At 51.5% G+C, this 25,918-nt stretch overlaps 9 protein-coding genes across 9 annotated transcripts; 4 read left to right on the top strand and 5 right to left on the bottom strand.

Annotated features, from left to right (window-relative positions):
* Positions 1-21: 21 nt before the first annotated feature.
* ALT_5225 (putative UBX domain protein) lies at positions 22-1,635 on the bottom strand (the record flags this gene model as incomplete). The annotated part of the gene is made up of 2 exons (XM_033555341.2): positions 22-1,444; positions 1,499-1,635. The coding sequence occupies 2 exons, from the start codon at positions 1,633-1,635 to the stop codon at positions 22-24; spliced, it is 1,560 nt and encodes a 519-aa protein (XP_033411232.2).
* A 454-nt stretch (positions 1,636-2,089) lies between these two features.
* Positions 2,090-2,899, top strand: pup3 (proteasome core particle subunit beta 3; the record flags this gene model as incomplete). The annotated part of the gene is made up of 4 exons (XM_033555342.2): positions 2,090-2,092; positions 2,153-2,171; positions 2,236-2,690; positions 2,756-2,899. The coding sequence occupies 4 exons, from the start codon at positions 2,090-2,092 to the stop codon at positions 2,897-2,899; spliced, it is 621 nt and encodes a 206-aa protein (XP_033411233.1).
* Positions 2,900-3,187: 288 nt separating this feature from the next.
* Positions 3,188-4,615, bottom strand: ALT_5223 (epoxide hydrolase; the record flags this gene model as incomplete). Its single annotated transcript, XM_033555343.1, has 4 exons — positions 3,188-3,918; positions 3,965-4,037; positions 4,103-4,230; positions 4,294-4,615. 4 exons carry the CDS (start codon positions 4,613-4,615, stop codon positions 3,188-3,190), a joined length of 1,254 nt encoding a protein of 417 aa, XP_033411234.1.
* A 1,613-nt stretch (positions 4,616-6,228) lies between these two features.
* ALT_5222 (ATP-binding response regulator) lies at positions 6,229-9,105 on the top strand (the record flags this gene model as incomplete). Its single annotated transcript, XM_033555344.2, has 2 exons — positions 6,229-7,222; positions 7,280-9,105. 2 exons carry the CDS (start codon positions 6,229-6,231, stop codon positions 9,103-9,105), a joined length of 2,820 nt encoding a protein of 939 aa, XP_033411235.2.
* Positions 9,106-9,754: 649 nt separating this feature from the next.
* On the bottom strand, positions 9,755-10,618 carry ALT_5221 (p24 family protein; the record flags this gene model as incomplete). The annotated part of the gene is made up of 3 exons (XM_033555345.2): positions 9,755-9,904; positions 9,999-10,384; positions 10,459-10,618. The coding sequence occupies 3 exons, from the start codon at positions 10,616-10,618 to the stop codon at positions 9,755-9,757; spliced, it is 696 nt and encodes a 231-aa protein (XP_033411236.2).
* Positions 10,619-10,942: 324 nt separating this feature from the next.
* ALT_5220 (SANT/Myb-like DNA-binding domain-containing protein) lies at positions 10,943-12,800 on the top strand (the record flags this gene model as incomplete). Its single annotated transcript, XM_033555346.2, has 3 exons — positions 10,943-11,036; positions 11,095-11,212; positions 11,273-12,800. The coding sequence occupies 3 exons, from the start codon at positions 10,943-10,945 to the stop codon at positions 12,798-12,800; spliced, it is 1,740 nt and encodes a 579-aa protein (XP_033411237.1).
* Positions 12,801-13,097: 297 nt separating this feature from the next.
* On the bottom strand, positions 13,098-15,050 carry ALT_5219 (uncharacterized protein; the record flags this gene model as incomplete). The annotated part of the gene is made up of 1 exon (XM_033555347.2): positions 13,098-15,050. One exon carries the CDS (start codon positions 15,048-15,050, stop codon positions 13,098-13,100), a length of 1,953 nt encoding a protein of 650 aa, XP_033411238.2.
* Positions 15,051-17,047: 1,997 nt separating this feature from the next.
* Positions 17,048-19,568, top strand: ALT_5218 (5-methyltetrahydropteroyltriglutamate--homocysteine S-methyltransferase; the record flags this gene model as incomplete). The annotated part of the gene is made up of 4 exons (XM_033555348.2): positions 17,048-17,058; positions 17,130-17,349; positions 17,411-17,530; positions 17,595-19,568. The coding sequence occupies 4 exons, from the start codon at positions 17,048-17,050 to the stop codon at positions 19,566-19,568; spliced, it is 2,325 nt and encodes a 774-aa protein (XP_033411239.2).
* Positions 19,569-20,219: 651 nt separating this feature from the next.
* Positions 20,220-25,687, bottom strand: ALT_5217 (ubiquitin-ubiquitin ligase UFD2; the record flags this gene model as incomplete). Its single annotated transcript, XM_033555350.2, has 9 exons — positions 20,220-21,260; positions 21,310-21,429; positions 22,098-22,174; positions 22,247-22,396; positions 22,454-24,041; positions 24,099-24,554; positions 24,611-24,821; positions 24,893-25,578; positions 25,658-25,687. 9 exons carry the CDS (start codon positions 25,685-25,687, stop codon positions 20,220-20,222), a joined length of 4,359 nt encoding a protein of 1,452 aa, XP_033411241.2.
* Positions 25,688-25,918: the final 231 nt, after the last annotated feature.

Raw genomic sequence — 25,918 nt, 5'->3', positions numbered from 1 at the left:
ACAAAATGCCATTTCAGATTCTCATTTCTTTCCAGGCAGTTTCAACCACTTGGGTATCCCGCCAGGTTTGCGTCCTCCAGACTTCTCTCCATCGCGGTCGCCGAGTCCGCCTACCTTTGCAGGCAGAGTATCCTGTGAAATATCCATCAACTCTGGCGGCTGCTGGACCTTGAGCTCCTGAGCTTGGTTCCGGAGCTCAGGCTTCAGCAGACTTGCTCTGGTTGATCGAGCGGCGGGAGACGCACTTACGTCCCAAGAGAAGGTGACGAGGACCCGACCGATCATGCCAAGATCCTTGATCAAGAACGTCTGGTCTGTATCAGGAATGATACTCTGAATCTTCTTCGCACCTAAACCCGGGGCCCCAGCAGGGAAGGACGTGAGTATGAATCTCTCGCTGGCAAATTGCTCCGACAAACAACTTCTTACGAAGCCGTAGAGCGTTGCGCCGGTATCTTGTTGCCCGAACTTTGAGACAATCTGGCTCTGGTCCGGAAGGCGGACCTTGACGTCGACTTCTCTGACCGCAGCACGCTTCTCTTCCTCCTCTGCTGCTTTGGCTGCGATTTCTGCATCCGTGGGAAGACGGACGGGCCGGGAAGCGGCATTGAGACGGCGCTGGTGGGCTTGTGCTTGGTCCACAGATGGAATGTAGTCGTCTTCATTATATGTCATTTGGGCGGCCTGCGGAGTGGTGTTGGACGGTGCTGAGAAGACTGTGACTGGTCGCGAAGAGGGCTGGATCACAGCAGATGGTTCGGTAGAGGCGATGGAGGGATGAGAAACAGGTTCCGGTACTTGTGCTGATGGCGCAGGTGTCGCCGCTGCTGCTGCTGCATCCAGGGGCTCAGCATGTTCAGCACTCGGCACTTGTTGTAGAGGTTGGCTTTCGGTAATAGTCATAGGTTGTGCTGGCGCAGCGGCCGCGTCTTGTGGTTCCAGGGCAGCATCCTCAAACGTTTTGAAGTAATCTTGAATCTTAACCATAGCTACCTCAAGAGGTTCCTCTGTCCGGCGGAAACTTAATCTGACCAGGACATTCCCACTATTGAAACCAAGCTGTGCTAACGACTTCTGAAGAGCTTCGAATGTCGACAGTTCCCGCCCCATGATCTGAACTACCGGTGTCTCGTAAAATAAGCGTCCAGATCCCTCGTTACCGGCACTGGCGACTGGGACGCCTCGCCCAGTGAAATTTCGTGTCGGTCCGCCACCTGCAACACCCGCCTCAAACTTCCGCAGCACTAGCCATAACGTTGTTGTGCTGGGGAACTTGTCTAGGAGCCGTCCGTTGGGAACACCTCGAGCTTCTGCCTCGGGCAGTTGTAAAGCGACCGTGACAATGGAAGGCGATCGGGAGAGCTGTACTAATTCAAGTTTCGCACCGGAAGCCAGGCCGGAGAGACGGAAGACCAAAGAAAGATCGAGCTGTTTGCCCTTGTACCTTTCCAAGTATTAGAGTCGGTTCATTGCTTCATCACCCGCTTAGGTCACTTACTTGAGGCCGTACTGGCTCGCATTCAAGCCGAGCTTAGCGCATGCTTCTTGCAGGATATCCGTCAAATGTTTCCCAGGTGTTGTTTTGATTGTGGCTCTTCGAGCAGTCGAGTCTAGAACGACGACATGCGAGCTCATGATTTGAAGGCGATCGCTTGCTTGAATGATATTATTATTGCGGGGCAACTATGGAGGAAGATGGCAGTTGGGGGCTTCAGAATGAGATGAAAAGAGAAGTTGACGAAACCAGATGTTCTATATCTGAATACGAAGAGATTTGTAGAGGAATAAGATAGAAGTTTGAAGAAAGAGGAGGGCATGAGACAATCAATATTCATCTACCTATGGAGTACTTTCGACGGTTCCCGTAGGCAGCGGGCGCAGCGTCATCCGCACCGAAGCTCTCGGCGGCTCTCACGCGTTGGACCAAGCAGCAGAGCTTCCCCATCATTTATCATCTTTCTCCATCATCGGCTTCACCTTCATCCTCACCTCGAATCCATTCTCCTCCTTTCACCACTTCTTTGTCTCCTTCAATTTAATTCTCTCAGATCTCATTCAGCTTGCAATTTCTCGACATACCTAATTCAACATGGTAAGTTGAGCTTACCCTTCGTAACCTGACCGACTTGAGCTGACCAAACCCAACCTACAGAGCTCTCCCTTCGATATCAGTACGCACTTTTCCCGATCTTTATCGTGATCTCACGTCCAAGAGACTGACAGTGTCTTCTTTAGATGGCGGAGCTTGTGTCGCCATGGTGGGCAAGGACTGCGTTGCAATTGCCTGCGACCTGCGACTGGGCATGCAGGCCTTGACCGTCTCCAACAACTTCCCCAAGATTTTCAACTACGGTCCCTCGACTTACCTCGGTTTGACTGGCCTGGCCACGGACGTCAACACTGTCTCAGACCTCTTTCGCTACAAGGTGAACATGTACCGACTCCGCGAAGAACGGAACATTGCGCCGCAGACTCTGGCCAACCTGGTCAGTTCATCGCTGTATGAGAGACGGTTTGGGCCCTTCTTCGTGAGCCCTGTCATTGCTGGCGTCAACAGCACGACGGGTAAGCCTTTTATTTGCGGGTTCGACAGTATCGGATGCATCGATTTCGCCAAGGATTTCATTGTCAGTGGTACGGCGAGCGACCAGCTTTTCGGTACATGTGAGGGTTTGTGGGAGCCAGATCTGGTACGTTTCCTGGTTCAGCCATATTGCGAGATGGTTCCGCTAACGTTCGATTTCACCTTCCTTAGTCCCCTGAAGATTTGTTCGAGACCATTTCTCAAGCCCTTCTCAGTGCAGTTGACAGAGATGCTCTTTCCGGTTGGGGTGCTCAAGTATACATCATAGAGAAAGACAAGGTGACGAAGCGGCTACTCAAGGGAAGACAAGATTAGATGTTCTGTGTTTGGCCCGCATTCCGTTTATTTTCGTTTAATGCCATCTCTCAATCATATCCTGGTCGAAACACACCTACTGGTTGGAAGTAGTCGGTGTTGTCTCATATATGCCTTAAATCCTACATACTGTCGGTTGATGGGGGAATCAAGAGCACAGCGATGTCTGTCCATGTACCTCTAGCTCTGAAGCATCAGCCTGACACGGACCTGAATTGGCAAGGGCAGAAGACTGCTTTACGGCCTTGATGACTATTTCTTCATGAACCCGAATATAGGCCTCCGCCTTTAGTAGCCATTCTTTCCAGTTACGGCGGCATACGCCTGGCCACCCTTCCCCAGGAAGCTTCTCACATCAGCAGCGAGCAGCTCCGGTACTTCCCACGCGGCAAAATGACCACCACATTCAAACTCACTTTCCCGCACCACCGAGCCCATGCTCCGGCACCACAAAAAAGGTAACTTGACCAACTCTCGTTTGAAATGAGCCACGGCCAACTTGACCTCCGCAGGGATGGACGCGGAGATTGCATCTGCAGTCGAAACCCTCTTCAACGTCGACGCTGGCGCACCAGCAGGCGACGTCTGCGCAGCCTCGTAGTAGATCCGAACCGAAGCCGCGGGACCCGCGACCGAGAACTGGTAGACGCTCACCCACGTGAGAATCTCATCGTCCGTCCAGGGATAGTCGTCCGCCCAGGCGTGTAACTTGTCGTACATCCAAGCCAGTAGGGCGACGGGACTGTCCCGTAGCCCGTAGCCCAGCGTCTGGGGGCGAGTTTCCTGCTGGCGCATGTAGGCATTTCCCCGGTTCAGATAGTCGAGGGTGGTTGAGATGAGAGCCCTGCTTTTGGGTGAGAAGGGGAGAGTCAGGATTGATTGCAGAAAGATCCACGGGTGGCGCCATGGGTAGGGAGGAGCCACGGGGGCGAAGTTGAGATGGACGGCTTTGATGTGCTGGGGATAGAGCGTTGCCATGACGCGGGCGATGATGCTACCCCAGTCTCCTCCTTGGATGACTGTCGCTCGTCAATAGTGTTATTGGGATATTTATACGAAGCGTACCGTATTCCTCGTAGCCTAGATTCAGCATGAGAGAATGCATCGCTTGAGCATATTGCGCCAGACCGAAGCCTCTCTAACATAGACATGGCCGGTCAGCAGGGCAGTGCAGCATGTCCTGATGGCACAACTTGGACAGACCTGTTTCACGCCCTGGGAGAAGCCAAAGTTCGGCAGCGAAGGCACCACCAGTTCGAAAGCCGGCCGATCCTTGTCGCCTTTCGTCAAGAGCGGTATCAGCTTGACAGCCTCAAGGAAGCTTCCTGGCCCTAGGTATTGTGTACCAGTCAACACCTTCATCTACAAAACTAACCGCCCATATGGTACATTACAGCCGTGTAGGAAGAGTAGCGGGATAGCACCCGGCGTAGGACTCTTCTGGTGCACGCAATGAATATCGAGCTGCGCAAACCCCGGAACAGAGACAGAGACCATGAGCTGATGCAGGTTTTCGTTCAACTCCTTCTCCTTTGCGCGCCAGTCGAAGCTATCGCGCCAATATGCGGTCAGTCGTTTGATCTCGTCCAGTGGGACTCCCAGGTCCCAGCCTGCAGCGTCTAGTTCATCGGGGAAGCTAGCGGATTGAAGCTTTTGGTTTAAGAGGTCCAGTTGGGAGTTGGGGACACTGATGGTGAACGGTCTGACTGTATTCATCTCGATACTTGTTTTGGTTTAAGTGGCAGCTGGATTGGTCGAGACATCGTAGATACGCCGTACTATGATGTACATATAATGAAATAACGCAGCTGTCATGCCGACGGATCTACATATGAAACCGATCGATACCTCGGTTCGTAGAAATGTTTTGTACCTCGAGGATTCCGAGTTGATTTCCTACTCCGTAAGGAGAACAGAACAGGTGCATGGATTGGGAATAGCAATATCACGGTAAGTAGTACCCTTATTGTGCCTGCAATGAAGCCATCCATAGCAGTCCAGAGTTCATCCGAAGTTGGGACAGAAAGCCATGCTTTTTCAATTAATGAACCCATGACTATTTTGATCATATTGCGCCAGTCCTTGGTATGATTTATGGCCATGTCTCATTATCTAAGCCTTGATTCCAGGTTGAAGTAGGTCGCTAACAAGAGGTCAGTCCTGTCCTACATGTCATAGAACTTCGAGTTAGTTTCAACCCCTTCTAGTGAAGGAAGCATTGGTTCTGGGAATACCCCTCTAGACCGAAAAAGGCAATTCTGAAACATTCCCCAATTCTTTGGTATTATCGTCGTTGTTGTCATCATCACTATGCTGTCAGATTTGCCACCGTTGTCCACTCTGTCAACTCTGTCGTTTGTTCTAGATCGCAGCCCATCCAGGTTTTCGCTTGTAAAAGTAAGGCAAGGGGAGGGAGGGTCCGGCGTCTTGTGTACTTACATGGAACCAGCAATTAATTCTGGTACCTCTGGTACAGAACCACAATAAATGTGGTCCACTCTGTTCCTGATCCAAAACCGTGCTTATTATCATTATTACCTCTTCTCTACCCCTCTACTTTCAAGCTGAAATACTATGAAATATCTCCGGTGAACCAAAGACAGAGAGCATTGGCGAGGCAAGAGGATAGGTAATAATGATAATACCAATACTCCGTAATAACAATCCCCATAGGATCGGCATGCTGTGGCCTACGGTTTGCAGCGTTTCAGCCTTCCCGTGTGTCTAGACCAGCCGATGGAAGAGAAGAAATGGATCTGTCCAGTTTGTGAGCGAGAGCAGACTGGTTAGTGCTGCTCTGCTGTCTTTTTACAGATGGAAATCGGAGATCTGGAAGTAGGAGAAAGTCTCTTCTGGTCATTCATCCCTCGTAGACGTAGTTGTGCCTACCAAGTGTCTAGTAGTCGTACTAGTTAATTAGGCTCTACTGAGGATCTATTAACACTGTTCTCGCCTATTCCCCGCGTTATTTTCTCTCTGCTTCGTCTCCCAGTCTACCTCTCCTCCATTAACATCCATCTTCAATAATTTATCATATCAGCACAGTCCTCGTTCTCTCACCATGTGCTCGCGCTCTTAATCTTTCGTCCTCCGCTTCGTTCCCGTAGATGGACCGCTAACACAATCTATGTTGTTACTTTCTCCCGATAGAGAGCCATGCTTTGTGTTTCGATCAACGATACCTTGTTTCGTGAATCTCTGATCTCTCGCAAGTCTGCATCAGTCTCCTGGCGCCCACCTATACCTTAACGGCGGAAGAGCAAACACCATTGGTAGAGGGAGATCGGAACCATTACCAATCGGCAGCGAAAACTCACCGTCCGAAAATTATGCCCGACTCAGTCGAGTCAGAATGGTCGGATTCAATCCTCTCCTGCAGAACCATGTCATTCCTCCCCTGCAAATCCCAGTGTCGCCCCGGTGATACGACTGCCACTACGTTCCGAGACGATGAGCCCGGGTTCGACTCCTCGCCTACTCGCAGATACGCCGGCAGTGCCCAAAACATCGCCATTGAGCGTTTGGTAAAATTGAAGCAGGAACTCAGAGCGCTTGACTCGGAATCATTCTGGAACCGGCTCATGGAGAGCGTCACCTCGATCTGTAATGCCCAGTATGGCTTCGTAGCTCGCAAGGTCCAAGACCATGAGCTCGTGAGTGAGATGGGGGATCACAAGCCGAGTCTGTTTGGCACTGCGTTCTATTACAATGACGGGTATCAGACAGTTGGGATGCACAGACACAGATATTTCGCTGGGGGCAATCCCTTGTCACATATGGACCACGAGAAACCATGTTTGATACCGGAGAACCTTGAATCCCTTAGTCCTTCCTGTCCGGACAAACTTCCATTTCCCGCGGACGGATACTTGGCTGTGCCGCTCTTCTTTCAAACAAAGTGTATCGCCCATCTCGGTCTCATGTGGTCCAAGTCTGGCCTACAGAAGCGAAGTCTACCGTGGTCATTCCTAGAAATGATCCTGTATTCGCTGGAAGATTTGGTTGTCCAACAGATTCATAATGATGCCGAGTGTCCGAAACACTATGAGCAACTGAAGACAGAAGCTGCGGGCACCCCCGGAAGTGTAAGAACTGTCGACAGTATGAACTCCAGCACTGCCGATTGCTATGCCGAGTTCACCACTCAGCCGCTCAAGCCGTATGCTCGGAGCTTGTCCCATGAATTACGAACGCCAATGCAGGGAGTTGTGGGAATGCTGGATGTCATGCATGCCACCGTACGAGAGGCCATGCAGGCAAAACCTTCTGCAAAAAATGGATATGTCTTTCAATCTCTCAAGGAAAGCATTGAGATGGTTCAAGGTTAGTTGCGACGAGACATTCTTTCCCGAGCAAGCCGCTAATGCAACCGAATTACAGACAGTGCAAGGCGGGCGGTTGAGGCTGCAGATAACGTCGTCCATGCCTACGATCTCAATATGCAAGTTCCCAAAACACCCCAGCGGGAGCGGGAGAGCGATCCGTTTAGTGGCCCGGTTCAGTCCCCCATTGAAAGTCTGCCAAACATCTTCACCGAAGGCAGCAACCCATACAAGCGGCGACGAAGCAATCCCGCTGACTGGAGCGAAGCATCGACCCCAAAGGCTAAGGCGCCCCGGCGCTCGGCCAGGAAAGAGCTGTCCCCGCGGAGTGAGGACGTCAAGAATGCCGTCCACGAGAGCGAGCAAATCGTTCACGCAAATCCCTCCCATCACATTGATGAGGTCATGGCAGACATGGTGGAGACGCGTCCCCCGTTAGCTGTGAGGAGATCAGCACCCCATCTTCTGCTAGAAGGCATCAATCTAAATATGAGAAGTCCCTCTCTGAGAGTCACCAGGATTCGTGACCTGCTTCGACTGGTGATAAACGAATCGCTCCATGTCGGCGGCCGACCTGATTTTACTCTGAGCGAAACTACGGAGCTAGGAGAGAGGATTGAGGTTCGGACCCGATCTTCCAACGGGGAGATTTTCTCCAAGACTATCGTGTGGAGCGTCGATGAAGCTCTGCCGGAAACTTTGCTTGTGGATGACAAAGACCTGGCAAAGTTGATTTCGTGCGTCTTTCTAAACGCAGTGAAGTTCACAAATAGTGGTATGATTACGGTCAGCGCAAAGGTTGGGCCCAATGTCGGTGAAGTCTTCATCACCGTGCGAGATACTGGACCAGGCATACCAGAGGCATTTTTGCCCAAGCTCTTTACACCCTTCGCAAGAGAAGATGCGTCAATCACTCGGAGCAAGGACGGCCTCGGTCTTGGACTTCTGGTCGCTAAGGGTCTTGCTAGGAAGATGGGCGGTGACTTGATCTGTGTTCGCTCGTCTACCTCTGGGCCCGATCATGGCACGGAATTCGAAATTAGTATCCCCGTCACTCAATCCAAGTCAAGCAACAAGCCGGTAGCTTGCGTGGCAAGTAGTTTGACTCCTCCTGACGGCAGCGAATCTTCGCGATTGAGTACGACGAGTACTTCGAGCAATTCCAGCCTCGAGCAGTCCATGCTATCACCCTCGATCCGCCGGCCGAGCCAGCCGATCCAACAGCCGTCCCCAAGTTTGACCGAAGAAACTTCGTCTCAGACATCGACTCCCGTTCGCTCAGTCTCAACCGCGAAATTTATCCGCCCTTCAATCAACGGGGATGCGTATGACGAGAAGCTCGGACAGAAGCACCCGCTCACCTTCCTGGTAGCTGAAGACAATATGATAAATCGACGGGTTCTGGTGAACATGCTCAAACGGCTTGGGTACCAGGATATTTACGAAGCCTGCAACGGAAAGGAAGCCGTGCGTGTAATGCAGGATGTTTTGGCATCTCAGAAATCCAAAACCTCGACTCGGCTCTCCGACTGTGATCAGTTAGGAGATTGCGGATGTAAGCGCACGAAACCAGTCGACGTCGTCTTGATGGATCTCTGGATGCCGGAGATGGACGGCTATGAGGCGACGTCGAAGATCCTCAGACTGGTAGATGATTACCAGCGCCGCACCCTTCAGGAACCACCGAAATCTCAAGCCAATAACTTACTGCTGCCGCTCCCCACGGTGCTTGCCGTCAGTGCAGATGTAACCGATGAGGCTCTCGGGCGTGCCTCCAAAGTCGGCATCAAAGGCTACATGACCAAGCCTTATAAGCTGTCAGATCTGGAACGATTGATCGTTGAGTTCTGCGGCGAGGCGACGAGTCAAATCTTGACCGGATGAACATATTATGACACCTGACATGATTCGCATTGCTACTACCGGCGCCTTCTCACCTGTCTTTTTGCATTTTATTGTTTGAATGTCTATTTAATGTTTCTATACCCAGTTCCGTGTAAGATGAAAATCAGGCACGGACCCGTTTTGCTTAAACTTTATGATGGGCGATACGTCTGTGAATAAATCTTTTACGGCCGATGATTGACAAGATCGCAACATATGAATCCGATAATAGATGGAATTGGCTATCTGATAAGCTCTTTGTTTCTCTGGTACAGACTACATGAAGAACGCACCGAAGGCACTGGTTTGTAAACCAAGTCATTACATCCATATCAAGCTCAACCTACAACTATAACAACAGAACGCTGGAAATGCAACAGATAGAACTCAGGATAGTATGAGTGTCCCAGCCCGCAAGTGTCATCACAGGTTATTTCCTTCTCGTTGTCTCAACCGCCGCCAAGATACCGCATCTGTGTCGACCTAACAAACAAGCGTAGACTGTCTACATTTATATGCCCATCTTAGCAGCTGGGTGATCTGAGGTATATGTAGAGACGATACAGATCGAGAAAAAAAAGGACGCTACTTCCCATGCAACAGATGTCCGCCGACTAAGTCTCCCTCTCCTGCGCCCAACTTCACCCCCTTACGTCAGCTTCTGCTTGATGAAGAAGGACCGGAGATGCGACAGTTGCCAGGCACATGCAGCGGACAGCACGGCGAGTTGGATGAGTGTCCAGCGGACAACACGGGCGTTGGTAGCCTCGGATTGATCACGGAATTCAGCTTCACGCTCCTACAATCGACGAAAGTCAGCAAATCAGCGACCGCCATCCCCCCGCCCCCCAAAATTCAAACAGTTGTAAGACAGTCGGAAAGAAACAACATACCCGTTGGAACACCTGCTCACGACGAATATCCTGTAACCGCCCATTGAGATCCTTGACCTTCTGCACAATATCCTTCATCTTGTCCTTGTCCTCAGTCTCGATCTTGCTCGTCTCACCGATGGCAATGTCCAGGTTCACCCTGACGGCGCCCGCGGGGGCACCGGAGAGCCAGCCGCCCACGGCAGCGTTGGTGTCGGGCGTAAGACAGATTCTGTGCTGGCCGGCGTCGGCGGCGGAGAAGGTGAAGCGGCCGGCGTGGCCGTCGCGCTTTGAGACGACGCGGTGGTCGTTGTCGAAGGTCTCGTCGACGGTTATGAGCATCTTTAGGCTTGGGTCGACCGAGTACGTGTTGGACTGCTGGCTGATGACTTCGGTTTTGAAGTTTCCTGCTCATTCAGAGAAAATTCTTAATTAGCAATCAATCCACAGTATACAGAATCAATAGAAGGGCATTACGTACCGACAACCAGGGTGTCCTTGGGCAGGTCCTCAAAGAAGCATTTTGTTTGACGGCCGTCCATATAGAAGTAGAGGGCATTGGCGGGCACAGCAAGACAGAAGATAGCACATAGGGCCAGGGCTGACGAGAGCCACGAGGCCGATGATCTGGTCGGAGCCATATTGAAGATCCTAATTGAATTCAGGACGACAATCGATGCTGGAGGAGAAACTGGCGTTGTCGGTGGTTGATGTTGAACTGAATGAAGATCTGGCACCAACGACTGGGACGGTCTTGGCGCGATTCGATGGGCGGAATGCAGGAGACCAGCCGTTTTCTGCGGGCTAGTTTCCATTCTTTCAGCCATCACGGTCGGCATCTCATCTCTGATTCCATCTTTGATTTTCTATTATTTCCTTAGCTAGTACTCTTTCACAGAGATATTTGATCAACTTGCGAACTTCTAGATTGACTGAACCCCTTTCCGGTGGTTTTAATCGCCATCATGGCCGCCGCCGATGTGCGCGACATGCTGGATTTGCCCGCAGAGGGCCAGCCTCGACCTCACAAGAAACAGAAGGTGGTCGAGAAGAGACCAGGTCGGTTTGCATTTATGATAAATTCTGTCAGCATACAGACACTGATGTCCATGCTCAGAGGGTATCACTCGCGAGCTCTACGCGCTTCTAGGCGAAAGGGCGCCTCCGATCGCCATCAACGAGAACAGATACAAGGGAAGGCCGAAATGGATGAGCAAGCTCAGGGTGCGCCCATGGTATGCTCTCGACTTGCGGAGATTTGATGTTATTGCCGTGCTGATTATTTCCCTTACCAGGCAAATGACCCCCTTCACCAACAATGCTCGATCGGATGGACTTGTCCTGCGTCACTGGCAAAGACAACCAGAGTCCGCAAAAGCAACGGCACTTGAAGGAGCTTCGGAGATGGAGGTCGATGAGGCGAAAGTGGAAGGAGACGCTGCAAAACCAGAACAGGAGTATGCATTTGCAAAATACAATGTCAAACCTCGAGTACCGAGACGGTACACGGACGATGAATACAACCGGCACTTGAAGAGCGATGACTGGTCGCGGCAGGAAACGGACTATTTGATGGACCTTGTCGAAGAGTACAACCTCCGCTGGGTGGTTATTGCCGATCGCTACGATTTCCAGCCTCAACCCATGGACGCCGAAGCGAATGCGACCGCGCTCGTCCCGGCTAAACGGTATCGAACAATGGAGCAGATGAAGGCGCGATACTATTTCATTGCTGCGTCGATGCTCGCCCTGGAACATCCTCCCTCAGAAATGTCCGAAGCCGAATTCGACCTGCACGAGAAGATGATGAAGTTCGACCCAGACCGCGAGCGGGCTCGCAAAGAACTTGCTGCACTCCAACTAAACCGCACCGCAGACGAAGTACGCGAGGAAGGCATACTTTTGGAAGAGCTCAAACGCATCACATCCAACGAGCAAAACTTCATGACCGAACGCAGGGAGCTCTACTCCAGACTCGAAGTGCCCATCAGTGTGGGCAATACTACCATGTACCAGTCTAGCCAGGGTTTATCCCAGCTCCTGCAAACCCTCCTCCAAGCCGACAAGAGCAAGAAGCGACGCTCCATTCTCGGACCTGAAGCCGCCGCTCCCAGCCCCGCTGGACAAACACCTACATCGAACGCCCCAACCAGCGCACGCGACAGCCGAGCAGATACCCCCAGCCACGCATCCGCCGGTCCATCCAGCAAGAAGGGATCAGCCGCCGTCGCCGCCGCAGCCAAAGAGCCCCCGCAAACCGTCAAGACGCTCACCCCAGCCGAAGAAGCCCGGTACGGCGTACAGCACCACGACCGTCTCGCTCCGGGCGTGCAGTTCCGAAGCGACCGCGCGCAGAAGCTCACCCAAGCCAAGTCCAACGTGCAGTCTCAGAAACTCGCCACGGCGCTGTCAGAGCTGGAGATCCCGCCGCGTCTGCTTATGCCTACGGAGCGCGTGTGCAAAGAATTCGAGAAGCTTATCCATTCGGTCAACCTGTTGCTTGATGCGCGCAAAGTGTCTGAGAAGATTGAGAGTGAGATCCGTGTTCTGGAAGCAGCCAGAGAGGAAAGAGAGCGCAAGACGAAGGAGGTCAAGGACAAGGGGAAGCCGGAGGTTAAGTCCGAAGAGGTGGAAAATCCTGACTCTACAGCTGGAGACTCTGCTACGGCTGCTCCCGCGGCAGACGAGCGTGCGGAAAAGGGACGACAAAGTGCCGAAGATGCGGATCAGAGTGCGGGGGACCGCCATGGTGTATCCCATAAACGTTCAGCCAGTGTACTGAGCAATGGAAGCGATAAGAGTACCAAGCGGCAAAAGAAATAGCTGTCTCGGTGGGATATCTGGCGTCGGTGTTGGTGCTGCGTTCTAATATACCTCTGTACGACTACATGAATTGATATCATTCTCTGGCCCATTGGCGGTCTTCGTATTTTCTATGTGCTGATAGGGATAACATTCTGAATTAAACAAACAGCATGGTTGCGTGGGTGTCACTGCTCGCCTTGAATAGACAGGCCGAAAAAAGGGATTCTTTAAAGTCATGTTCCATCAGACTACGGCCATCGCATTCCGCGCTCCATCCCTCTCTAAGTCAAGGAGCCATTCCTCCAGAGGACTTCACTATGGGTCAGAATACAATTCGAGGCAGTCTTGGTACATGCTAGCCCAATCATCGAGGGTTGTTTCCTGGTCATCGCATTGGAGGGGTCCCTCATTGTCCGCATGGGAGTGCTGGACATTGGGTCGTTCGAGAGCATATTGTGATATTATGCATCCTTCTTTGTCTTGGGAAGTACTGTATGAATTCTCTTCCTTCACAGTATGCTGTGACGAAGACATTGACCCACCATCGCTCGCAGTATCGCGGCATCTCTTACGACTAGGAGACCTCAATTTCATGGTTTGTGCTCCCTTCTTCCGACCAATGGCGTATTCACAGCTAGGATTGGTTGTTGTCATTGTATGCCTATGTCCTTTATGCTTAGGATTGTGCTGTTCCATTCGTAGGCTTTGTGATGACTGTAGTTCTCTCGCAGATTCCATCGAACTGTCTCGGAGACTCTCATTGAAGGCTGGCGCACACTGCCCCAATGCATGACGCTCGCTCACACAGTCGCTTGAGCAATTTTCAGGCTTCTGACTCCATAGAACTCTTCGGTTATCAGACATTTGAGCGTCGGCGTGATTCTTTCTTCGATCTGCGAACCTACGCCAGGTGCGAGAATTGACGACAGAGTCACAACTCGCAGAGTTGCTGGCATCTGAAGGCCTGATGAGAGCAGTTGCGCCAGACCAGCGGGAAACTCTCAAACGATCAATAATATGCGCAATGTGGGGTTTGGTCGGCGTTTCCCATCGTGTCGACGATGCTTTGCCGGAGTCTTTCTCAGCAGTTTCGTCCCTGTCTCCATCTACTACAGTATATCCATAGCCAAGACGTCGCCCTCCCGACATCCATCCAATACTGACTTTGCGCGGCGACGTCACTCCATCGCTCATTGCGACGGATCCGAGGGAGGTTATGGACCGGTTCAAATCAAACTGTTCGGTAAATCTGCTCTTCAAAGCATCTGTTTTGCCAAGAGAGCTACAATCCAAAGACGGAACATGTTTTTCCAAGAGTGATACGCTTCGAGATGAAGCATTAGGGGAAAGAGCAGCGAAAGGTGTCCTGCTACAGCTGATTTCTCTCTTGATTTGATTCATATTTGTCTTTTCAAGATTCGCTGGAACGTCCGCGGACGCAGAGCTAGTCCTGGGAGAGTAGCATGAAGACGCTTGCCTCGCATCTTGCACCCCCAGCTTTAATACTCCTCCGTCCCAGACCGGTGTCAATATCCTAGCGGGACTACCAAAGCGACCGCCTTGGTATTGCGGGGCCCAAGTACCGGAGGTGCTGCCGTGTGGGTTTTCGTAGCTTGATTGACTGGGTGATAGGATCACAGGAGAATTTGACGCAGACGCAAGCATCTTGGAGATGTCCAAATCCGCGAGGTGGATCGACTGGTCTTCGCCTGTCGATTCTTGATGTCGTTGTCTTCTTTTCGTGATAAGAAGTTCTGAAGAGCGCTCGGTTGACGGCCTGACCAGATCCAAAGTATGGAGTGGGGTATTAGAGCCACGACCAGTAGACCCTGGCTGTTCTTGGAGGATAGGAGGGATGATGTCCTTGTCTTCGAAGATGTTCAGGGATGTTGCTGAAGACGAAGCAATTGGGACAAGGCCGCAGTTCGCATTGTTCTCGCCGGAAGAAGCTCCATTGTTAAGGCTCACGGAAGGATGAGGACCCCCTCTGGCTTTAGGACTTTGGACATTGGGTTCGTGGGATATGAAAAAGCCATGAATTGCCAGCGGACTCCAGCCGTCATGCTCTGGTGAGCTGAATGACACTTCTGTGTGCTGATAAACCGGACACTTGTCGTCCTTTGCCAAGGAACTGTTCCCTTCGTTGCGGTAGGGTTGCGCAGGAAGTACACCCTTACGACCAATACTGGCCGCAGCCTTTACATTGTCCGCATTCTGAATCGGAGTGGAAATGAACTGTGCATCACTGTCATAGCCTCTTTCGCTCATTAAGCCACTTCCAAACTCATGTGGTGTGACTACACCGCTGTTGTACTTCGCAGGCTTCGAAGAGATCGAGAACAAAGAGGTGCCGGATCTTCTGTCAGATCTCCGTGAAGCCACGTGCAGTCTCCTTGACTCTCGAGAAAGCCTCCGTCGAAGCCTTTCGGAAAGCCCTTCGGAGGATTGACTTGGACTCTGAGGCACGATCGTATAGTCATTCGCAGATGAAAGACCTGGTCATGTCAGAAAGGGCGTCCACCACAGAGAAGGAGCAGGTAATTGTCAATCACCTCTTGGATGGACATCTAGGAAGAGTGGCGGCTCAGTCTCATTCAGTGGGTATGGTTGTTCAGCAATGGACGATGAAGGGGATTTCCAAATCCTTCTAAACCGACGGCAGAGAAGGAGATCCATTGAGCATCAGTGAGGTTCCCGTACAGACAGGATGCGATCCTCGCAGACACATCGATCGCCGCGTAGTTTGCTGAAGCGAGGCATGTCCCGGAGTTGAACGGTAGATGCCTGGCTCAGCCTCGAGAATCTCATGAGGACCATCATGGATGCTCAAAACGGAAGCAGCGAACGCATGCCTGGTGGTGAGGGTCAATAAAGGAAGGAGGCGTAGGTGTTCTTGCTTTCTCTGGCTTTTGAACCGCAAACTTTGCGATTCTTTCTTCCGTTCTAGAAAAAGGACATCTAGGGATGTTATTGGCTATTGTAGAGAGATATATATATATATATACTTATCATTCGGCGATGTAAATGGATGCCTCTCGGGTCAATCTATATCGGAGGAGCAGTAATGCGCCGAGAATATTACGCGTCGAAATGTCCTGTCACCAATAACTAATAGCCACTTGCTCATCTCATGCTTAGTCTACGGAGGTAGAGTCTGAACATCCCCCCGAGAATTCGTAGACTAGGAGTTTTCAAAAAGCGGTCTAGGTACACTCGCAAATGTCTTCGGGTATGTCCCATTCGGATTGACGAAGTCGGATGTAGATCAGCTTCCTCCTTATCATTTGGTCCGTAAATTCGAGTCTACCAAGGACACCTAACCTTGAGTCTGAAGCAATTGTCTTGACTGTTTCCATCCAAGGGTTCAGTCTGGAAACCGCATCACTCTACTGATATAATGATCAATGGTGGACCGGTAACTGTGCTATATCACCACTCTTGCAAGTACTCCATTTTTGTAAAATAAGATTAGGCATCTCACCCTTCTACGGGGGAGATGCAGAGGACAGCTGTTGAAAACCTACCTGGATGGTGAGATTTGTATGTATGGTACGAACCAGTAATCTGGTACCCAGGTACTGAAATTGTTCCTAAGGTTCCTAAGTAGTGGCCGATCACGGACCCCGAGCCGGACTGGCCAGCGTTCTCCGACATCCCACTAAGGTACGGAGTACAATGGACACCCATTATGGGGCCCAAAGACTGGATGCAATGGCTGGAGACTGGCAGATTCTGGAGGAAAACCCATCACGCCATTTTGACTCATGACTGATTAGGTATGGTCAGGAAGAGTTTATAATACTCCGTACTCCGTACATCGACGGTCATTGAAACATCGATTTACCTTATTATTACCTGCCATAATAGAAACACCTAATAGCTCCGTGTCTTACCAGCCAATTACCGCCGATTACCCCTCCATTCCCCTCCAACATACTGTCTTTTTTTTTTCCCTCGTGCTGCTCCTATCTATCGGCGGTCCCACATCGAGGGGGGGTTCCCCTCCATCCTCTGCTGTGTATCCCAATATTAAATATTCCCCCATCCCTCTCCCTGCTTCTTCTCTTCCCTCTTCCTCTTTCATCCCTCCCTCTTCCTTTTTGAACTCACCTTTCTTCAGCAAGAGACTGATCTCTCTTGTCTGTTTTTGCATCTCGTCTTTTTGTGTGACTCAATTCATCCCGCTTACCATTCCTCCTTTCTTCTCCTTCAAGTCTCGTCTCCTCTTCTCTCCCCCGCTTCGTTCATATCACACATCATTCAAGATGGTTCAATCGTAAGAATCTTCTGACTCTCTTGACTGTTCGGCGCGTTCTTCTTGACATGCACTAACGTTTGTATCTGTAGCGCCGTTTTGGGTTTTCCCCGTATGGGAAAGCTCCGTGACCTCAAGAAGGCCACCGAGGCTTACTGGGGCGGCAAGATCTCTCGTGATGAGCTCCTGAGCGAGGGAAAGAGACTCCGTGCTGAGCACTGGAAGATCCAGAAGGATGCTGGTGTCGATATCATCCCCAGCAACGACTTTGCTTTCTACGATCAGGTCCTCGATCACATCCAGCTCTTCGGCGTAAGTTCCCTTGATTGTTCAGGCATATTCCACTAGGTAGTCTAACAAAATCATTGAATAGGTCGTCCCTGAGAGATACAGCAAGTACAACCTTGACCCCCTTGATGAGTACTTCGCCATGGGTCGTGGTCTCCAGAAGCCCGCCTCTGAGGGCCAGCCCGCCATTGACGTTCCTAGCTTGGTATGGTGCCCCCTTCCAACAACCAGATATTCAAAAGGTTCCCAATCTAATACGGTATCTACAGGAAATGGTCAAGTGGTTCGACTCGAACTACCACTACGTCAAGCCTACCCTTCAGGAGAACCAGGTCTTCAAGCTCGCTGCCAACCCCAAGCCCGTTGCTCAGTTCCTCGAGGCCAAGGAGGCTGGCATCGTTACTCGTCCCGTCATCCTGGGTCCCGTCTCCTTCCTGACCCTCGCCAAGGCCGACCGCGGTCAGAAAATTGACCCTATTGACAAGATCAACGACCTGGTTCCCGTCTACGTTGACCTCCTTGCCCAGCTGAAGGCTGCCGGCGTCGAGGATGTTCAGATTGACGAGCCTGTTCTCGTTTTCGATCTCCCTACCAAGTCCAAGGCTGCCTTCAAGCCCGTCTACGAGAAGATTGGTGCTCTCGGTGACAAGGCTCCCCGCATTGTTCTTGCCACCTACTTCGGTGACATTGTCCACAACATTGATGTTCTCCCTGCTCTGCACAACCTGTATGGTATCCACGTGGACCTTGTCCGCAACCCTGAGCAGCTCGATGCTATTATTTCCGCTCTTGGCCCCAAGCAGGTCCTCTCTGCTGGTGTTGTTGATGGTCGCAACATCTGGAAGACCAACTTCAAGGCTGCCATCGAGAAGGTTGAGAACGCTATCCAGAAGCTTGGCAAGGACAGAGTTATTGTGTCTACCTCCAGCTCTCTTCTCCATGTCCCCCACACCCTTGAGAGCGAGAAGAAGCTCGATCCCGAGGTCCGGGAGTGGTTCAGCTTCGCTGTTGAGAAGACCCACGAGGTTGTTGTGATCGCTAAGGCCGTCACCGAGGGCCCTGCTGCTGTCCGTGACCAGCTCGAGGCCAACGCCAAGTCCGTTCAGGCTCGTGCCTCTTCCGCTCGCACCAACGACCCCAAGGTCAAGGAGCGCCAGGCTGCTGTCACCGAGGAGATGCACAACCGCAAGTCTCCCTTCCCCGTCCGTCTTGCCGAGCAGAGCAAGTCCATCAACCTTCCTCTCTTCCCCACCACCACCATCGGTTCCTTCCCTCAGACCAAGGAAATCCGTATCCAGCGTAACAAGTTCACCAAGGGTGAGATCACCGCTGAGGAGTACGAGAAGTTCATTGAGCAAGAGATTGCCGAGGTCGTCAAGATCCAGGAGGAGCTTGACCTCGACGTTCTCGTCCACGGTGAACCCGAGCGTAACGACATGGTTCAGTACTTCGGAGAGCGCCTCACCGGTTACGTCTTCACCACTCACGCCTGGGTCCAGAGTTACGGATCTCGTTGCGTGCGTCCTCCCATCATTGTCGGTGATATCTCGCGTCCCGCTCCCATGACAGTCAAGGAGTCCAAGTACGCCGTGTCTATCTCCAAGAAGCCCATGAAGGGTATGCTTACTGGCCCCATCACCTGCCTCCGTTGGTCTTTCCCTCGTGACGACGTCCACCAGTCCGTCCAGGCTCAGCAGCTGGCACTCGCCCTCCGTGACGAGGTCATTGATCTGGAGGCCGCTGGCGTTAAGGTCATCCAGGTCGACGAGCCTGCTCTGCGTGAGGGTCTCCCTCTGCGTGCCGGCAAGGAGCGTGAGGATTACCTTGCCTGGGCTGTGCGTGCTTTCCGCCTGGCTACCACCGGTGTCTCCGATGGTACTCAGATCCACTCTCACTTCTGCTACTCTGAGTTCCAGGACTTCTTCCACGCCATTGCCGCTCTGGATGCCGATGTTCTCAGCATTGAGAACAGCAAGTCTGACGCCAAGTTGCTCAAGGTCTTCGTCGAGGAGGCTTACCCTCGCCACATCGGACCTGGTGTCTATGACATCCACTCTCCTCGTGTTCCCAGCGAGCAAGAGATCAAGGATCGCATCGAGGAGATGCTTCCTTACCTCCGCCCTGACCAGCTCTGGATCAACCCTGACTGTGGTCTGAAGACCCGTCAGTGGCCCGAGACCAAGGCTGCTCTGACCAACATGGTCAACGCTGCCAAGTTCTACCGCCAGAAGTACACCAAATAAATGGTGTGACTGGCTTTTTCAATGAACGGGGACGACATTCTTCAACCTGTCGCTCCGGAAACAAACGAAACTTGTTTTCGTTTTGTTAATGTGATGAGTTACGACGATGATACCAAAAGTTCAACATAAGGGTTCGGGGTTTTGTATTAGAAAATATGGGGGTCAACGGAGTTTCAACATTTACGATTTCAACATCGGCGTTCAAGCCAAACATGACTGCCTCTACATGCGGTCAGCATTTCCATCGGTGGGATGTTTCTTTTTTTTCGCTACTTCGGTTTTAATCAAAAGGGATATGCATGATCGCGGCAGTCGGCGCCGCTGATGGTTTTTCTTCAATATTTCAACAATGTGTTGTACATGACACTGGAGGTACTGATCTAGATCTACCTCTTAGAGCCTAATCATATGAAAGGCAATTTCCAATATACTTCTCTGCTGTCTCAGTAGACATTGTAGATGATGACTGGAGGTCTGTGGGTACGAGAAGATTTGTGAAAAGCATGTACCGTAGCGACCGCCTGTGATGTGAAGAGTCATGAGTGACCTCTCCACCAAAGTAACTAGCGATGTTGTTGGGTCATAGTATTCAAGAGAGATGAGGTCCTATCTTTGAGCTTTCATCGCAGATGCTCACAAGCCATATCCCGCTCACAGCCACGGACACCATGGAACAGCAGCCCCTCGACCCGCAACAGCCTTCTCTCCAAACTTCTCTACATACCACTTCCGGCCCCAGCGCGCATGAGGCAGCATATTAGCCACCGCATTAACAACAAACACAACAGCCGGAAGAGGCAGGGGAACCTGTAGTTTCTCCGCGAACGCCGCAGCAGGCTTCAGCCACGGAGCGATCTGCAAGGGCGGCGAGGCATAGGCGAGTGCCTGAGCGGCGGGGAAGACGGCCGTGCCGACGAGAGCGAAGCCGAGCCACTCGAGCCATTCGAAGGCGTAATGCGGGTAGAGGATGGAGCGGAAGACGCCGCGGGCAGGTGGGATGACGTAGACCTTGTCATACTTATTCTTCTTGCCGCTGGCGTTGGCGTTGGCATTCGTGTCACTGGACGAGGACGAGGATGATGCCTGGATGAATGTCGGATGGTCCTCGTCTCCATGCTGGGTGATATCCTCGTCGGACTTCTTAGCCGCGCCGCGCTTCTCGGCTGCTTCGCGGCGGAGACGGAAGAGGGTGCGCTCCGAGTGGATGTTGCCTATCATGCCGGCTGCGAAGAGGACCATCCCCAGGCAGGGCAGGAAGTGCGTTGCGGCAGAGTAGGGCGACGGCCCTCCCGGAGGGCCCGAGACGGCGCCGTTGGTTTTGTACCCCAGCACCGGGACGTGGTATCCCACCAGCCAACCGGCCAGGCAGGTTGAGTTGAGCCAGTTGAACAGCACCGCCATGGAGACGACGGACGCATGCATGGGGGACATGCTGGGAGCCGCGAAGAATGGCGAGATGATGGCGCGGTTGACGTAGTGGATTACATATAGGGACGCAACGAGCTTATTAGATAGTGGGAGCGAGGTAATGTTGAGCGCTGGCGGCAATTTGTAAAGGATGTAGAGCAAATTCACCGGTCCCACGATCTCCATGAGAAACCAGCCTAGTTTGCCTGGGATGTTCAGCCAGGAGCTATGGTAGGAGCCTTTGCCTGCTGGATGCCAGGAGACAGCCCATTGGACGAGCGACAACTGGTTTACGTTAGATTGCCATAGTTTAAGGAGAATTGCATAAACCCACCACTGGAAAGTATTGGAATACGTTGAGCAGGGTTGTGTAGGCCTGGGGACTGGGGAGGATGAAGTCTCTCAAGGGGGGAAGAGACCACAGGAACGACGAGATTGCGGAGCCCATATTTGCCTGTCTGACACATTAGTATAAGCATGAAATTAAGTGAACTTAATAATATGATCAACGCTAATTTGAAGAAAAACATACGGGGTAATAGTCCCTGATCAAGCTACCTACTTATTTCAAGGGTCACGCTGGTTTGGGATGCTGAGATGCTCAGATGCTCAGGCGCTCAGAGTCTGAGACGATGGTGATCAAGGAATCTCCGGAAGTAAATTCTCAGATCATGACTATATACGCCTCTCACGATCCAGCACAACAACAAAGAGAGGTGAATTTAGGGATATGTTCAACAAAGAAGGATCAATAGCTTGTGTTCATCCAATGATGTCACGAGACAGTCACTGCACGTGATCAGCTGCTTAGTTACAGGTCGATGTATCGAACATGGATCAACGCCTTGTCACAATTGAAGAAGGATGTATCTCTTCTCCCTCCTTAGCAGCCTATCTAGGTGTATACAAAACAGCCGAGCACACAGTATATGGGAACATGAAGACAAATGCGTTCCAATCCAGGAGGTCAAGCATGGCATTCTTAATTCAAAATGAAGTAATGCGCAAGGGCTGGCTTGAGTGGCTTCTGATGTCTATGCCGAGCGATCATTATCCATCAACAACTTCTATGCAAGTTTTTCTTGTGCTTCAATCAGTCGATGTATCCATAGTGTCAGTCACAGTCTGCGCTAAGGGCTGTCGGCGCGCCGCTAGTCTCTCCGCCTTAAATGCCTCAATCTTGGCCTTGAGCTCCGTATCTAGACAAAACCAGTCAGCCGCGTCGCTTTCGAGCTTGAGACAGGCAAAGACAGGCAAGAATGAATACTTACCAGGGTTTACATCCTCCATCTTCAGCGGAGCTCTGTTGAACGGATCATGTGGGTCACTCAGAAGGTGAGACCGAAGAGTAGAACGATCCATGGATACCCTGGAGCCAGGGAGGATAACTGGATCTTCCATCAAGGTATACATCAGGGGATCTAGCGAAAAACTATCAGCTATTTGGCCATCACAGGTAAGTAATTCATCGAACGTACCCAGGAATTCATCAGGAATTTCGCCCAGATCCTCCTCGGCTTGTTCATCAGCCTCCTTGGCCGCCCTGACCTTCGCCTGCAGCTGTTCCCATTGTTGGAGCTCCTCCGAGGATTTCAGCGACCATTTTCGGAGAATATCCCCGGCCTTCTGAAAATTCGCCGGCTTGTAGGACCGTCCGTCCCTTGCGACGGCGAGAATGAAATTTTCCTTGCCCATCAGGTTGAGATACACATCGACGATCTCACTCAGCAAAGCACGCGGGTTGAAACCGTACTCTTGCAGATTGTCCACTCGTAAGCTGGAGCTCTTTGGGCCAACCATGGCATCCAGGTTGTAATCAAGCATGTCTGCCAATCTCTGGACAATCTCAGGCATGGTGAACGAGTCTGCCAACGCTTCCGTAAATAACTTGAGCATGGCGACCGTCTCATTTGTCAACTGCATGTAGGATTTGGCGTTCCGTTGCGCGGATGCGAGATGCTCCTCTTTTTGCTGACGCTCCTGAGGATCCATGTTGTTCCCATTGCGACTGAGCTCCACCTGCGTATCGTGAATCGTGATGAATGCGCCAAAGGATTCATCAAGCACGTAAGTCACGTCGTTTAGAAGCAAGTTCACAAAGCGAACGAAAAAGTCCAGATTTTGCTTGGACTGGTTGTAGAGCTTTTTCCGATAGAGAGTGTTTGGCCAGATACACTTGATGATCTGGAAGATTTCGTAGCGAATGTTGAACTTGTCAAAGAACTGGGTGTGCGTCCCCGTGTGCTCTGCTTCAATATAGAACTTCATGACGGCATGCAGCAGGTATTCATTAGCAAAAGGGAAAGAGTTCAAAAGATCCACTAGAACACCGCGGGCGCCACCGGGGCGAGGCCATGTCCCCCGAAACAGGATCGAAACAAGACCCGCTTTCAGGTAAGGGTTCTTGATGTAGTCCGAACTCTCCAGAAAAGTGATACAGAGCATAACTAGCTCGTCTCCCTGTGTCGCGGTGATGATCTGGGGCATGCACCACATGATGAATTTGAAGTTGCTGACAATGTCATCAACAAAGTATTCGGGGAGACATTTGAAGACCTCCGGCTGCTGCTCCGGAAGAGGCAACTTCATCGGCTCCTTTGGAAAATTGACACCGGACACAAGCCTGAGCAGCCAAACGACGACATATCTCATGAACAGCATGGAGCGCGCCTGCCATTGGTCGTCGAACAAAACGCCTTGCAGACTGTACTTCAGAGCGAGACCCAAATCCAGTTTATCCTTGTATTTCTTCAGAGCCTGTTCAAATACCCTAAGCTGCACTGGATTGTGGATCCATCTGGGTCGCTCCAGCTCAAACCTCCTGATCGTACCCTCCATGTGCCGAAGGTCCTTCTCAAGCTGGTCCAGCTTTGACGTCAGGGACTCACTACCGTAGTGATGAGCAGCAACAGTCAAAAAGAAGATTTCAGTGATGAAGTTGGAAGTCCCTTCTTCTTGCTTTGAGTAAAACGCGTCAGACGCATGCTGATCGGCATTGATCTTGGTTTCATCTTTCATATCAACGCGTGGGTTCCGATGCAAATACCCCGCATCGATCCTGTCAATCTAAGAACCCGGTAAGCTTAGTGGAAGAGCATAATGAGATGAAAGTGCCAAGCCTACCTTGGTGAAGGTTGCGTCCATAAAAGGTTCACAAAGCTTGTCCAGACATGTTGTGAGGTTGAACATGAAACCGTCCGAAGCTACAGTAGTAGGATCCACCTGCATTGCTCTTCGTTTGTGGTTGATGTTCAACGCGGCAGCGAACCAGTCCAGGACTCTGTCTCTTGCCTCCTTATTCGCGCGAATGATATGGTTGACGACATCAAACAGATCTGAGCTAAGCATCTGCTGTATCATTCTCATGGATCTTTGCGCATTTAAGATATATGACTGATCTCGAGTCTTGGGACTTGAGAAATAGGTCATGGTAACATTGCCCTGGAGAGGTGACAAGCGGAACCATGGACCCAGAAGCGTCTCCTTCTCAAACAATGCTGGATCACGAGACTCGTTGAAAAAAGGTGACTCCGTAATAGCAGCGGCAATGACCGGATTACCAACCAGGTTTCGCAGAGCCTAGACAGGTCAGCAACAGGAATCTTGAAGAAAAAAGCGCTAGAGGCAGAGTATACTATTAGATAAGACTTGTAGTCATCATTGATAGTCATCGAAGCGAGGTCACGGCTCATCTCCTCTACGGCGGCGATGAAAGCCGGCTTGATGCTTTCGTCTTCCTCAAATCTTTTTACAGCTTCGCCCAAGAACTCAAGATCAACTCCCTTATCATCTTCGGGATCCAGAAGAAGATATGGCTTGAGCGGAGACCGATCGGATGGCTCGAGCCTAAGAGACAACGGAATCAGCCAATCTGTCGGCCGTTTCGTCAACTGAACAGGGGAGAGGCAGGAACCCACCCGAACATCTCCGGCATCGTGATCGCGAAGATGCAATAGCTCATGCACAGGCGCCGCGCCTCACAGATGACACCGAATTTCGGATCATCCTCGCGGGCACGGCGAAAACCCTTGTGGAGCCTTGAGATCCGCCCCCAGCATGGCAATAGATAGTCCAAAGGCTTCTGCTGGGTATTCGAGGCGGCTTCAAGGAGGGCCTGGTCCAGTACAGTAGTGTCGATGCGCGGTTCGCGACCCTGGTCCTCGAGTTCGCTCCGCAACCCAGGCAAGTAGATCAACTTGTGCCCATGGATATCCCGCTGTCGGTCTTCCCTCAAGCTAAGCTTGAAGACGGCGCTTAGTGTGCGATCCTCAAAGGATTCAATACTCTCTTCTGCCTTCGGTGGCGGAGGCGTGTTCGATACCGGGGTAGCAGATACTGACTCCAGGGCAGGACTGGCAGGGGCTGACGGTGTGATCTTAATTCGCTTGCCTTCCGATTCTTGCAACTCCGGCCGAGGCGAAGAAGTTTGTGAGCGCGGTGCGCTGCTGATATTGATCTGTGGCTGCGGAGCGTCGGAGGTTTGTTGAGGAGAAGGACTGGGCACTGAAGGAGTAGAAGGCTGGGTAGAAGCTATCTCTGAGGCTGCTGCATTTTGTGAGGATGGGGATGGGTTTCCAAGCTTTGCGAGGCGCTTGTTGCGGATCTGTGCAAGGAGTTTTAGTTGTCATCCAGCCACAAAACCACTCATTTTGACGACGAGCATCAAGCAGTACAGCGCTCACCTTATCCGCATCAGAGAGAGTATCTGACATCGTCTGTTGACAGGGGAGATATGAACAAACGCCCCAAGAGAAGAGGCTCTGTCAGCGGGGCAGAAGGGTGCGGAGAAGATAGAGTAAGCAGTTACTAGTATGACTGATCCAATAGTGATCACAAAAGGCAACAGTCAAAGAAATATATACACTGGGGAATCTGGGCACATCTATGATTTAGTAACAAGAAGGGTAACGACCGGCCAGGCCGATGGATGAATGCTAGTGGTC

The sequence above is a fragment of the Aspergillus lentulus genome, assembly GCF_001445615.1.
Source record: "Aspergillus lentulus DNA, contig: Alt09, strain: IFM 54703, whole genome shotgun sequence".
Taxonomy (NCBI): Eukaryota; Fungi; Ascomycota; class Eurotiomycetes; order Eurotiales; family Aspergillaceae; genus Aspergillus; species Aspergillus lentulus.
The sequence above is the reverse complement of the archived record's forward strand: the minus strand, read 5'-3'. Positions and strand labels throughout refer to the sequence as shown.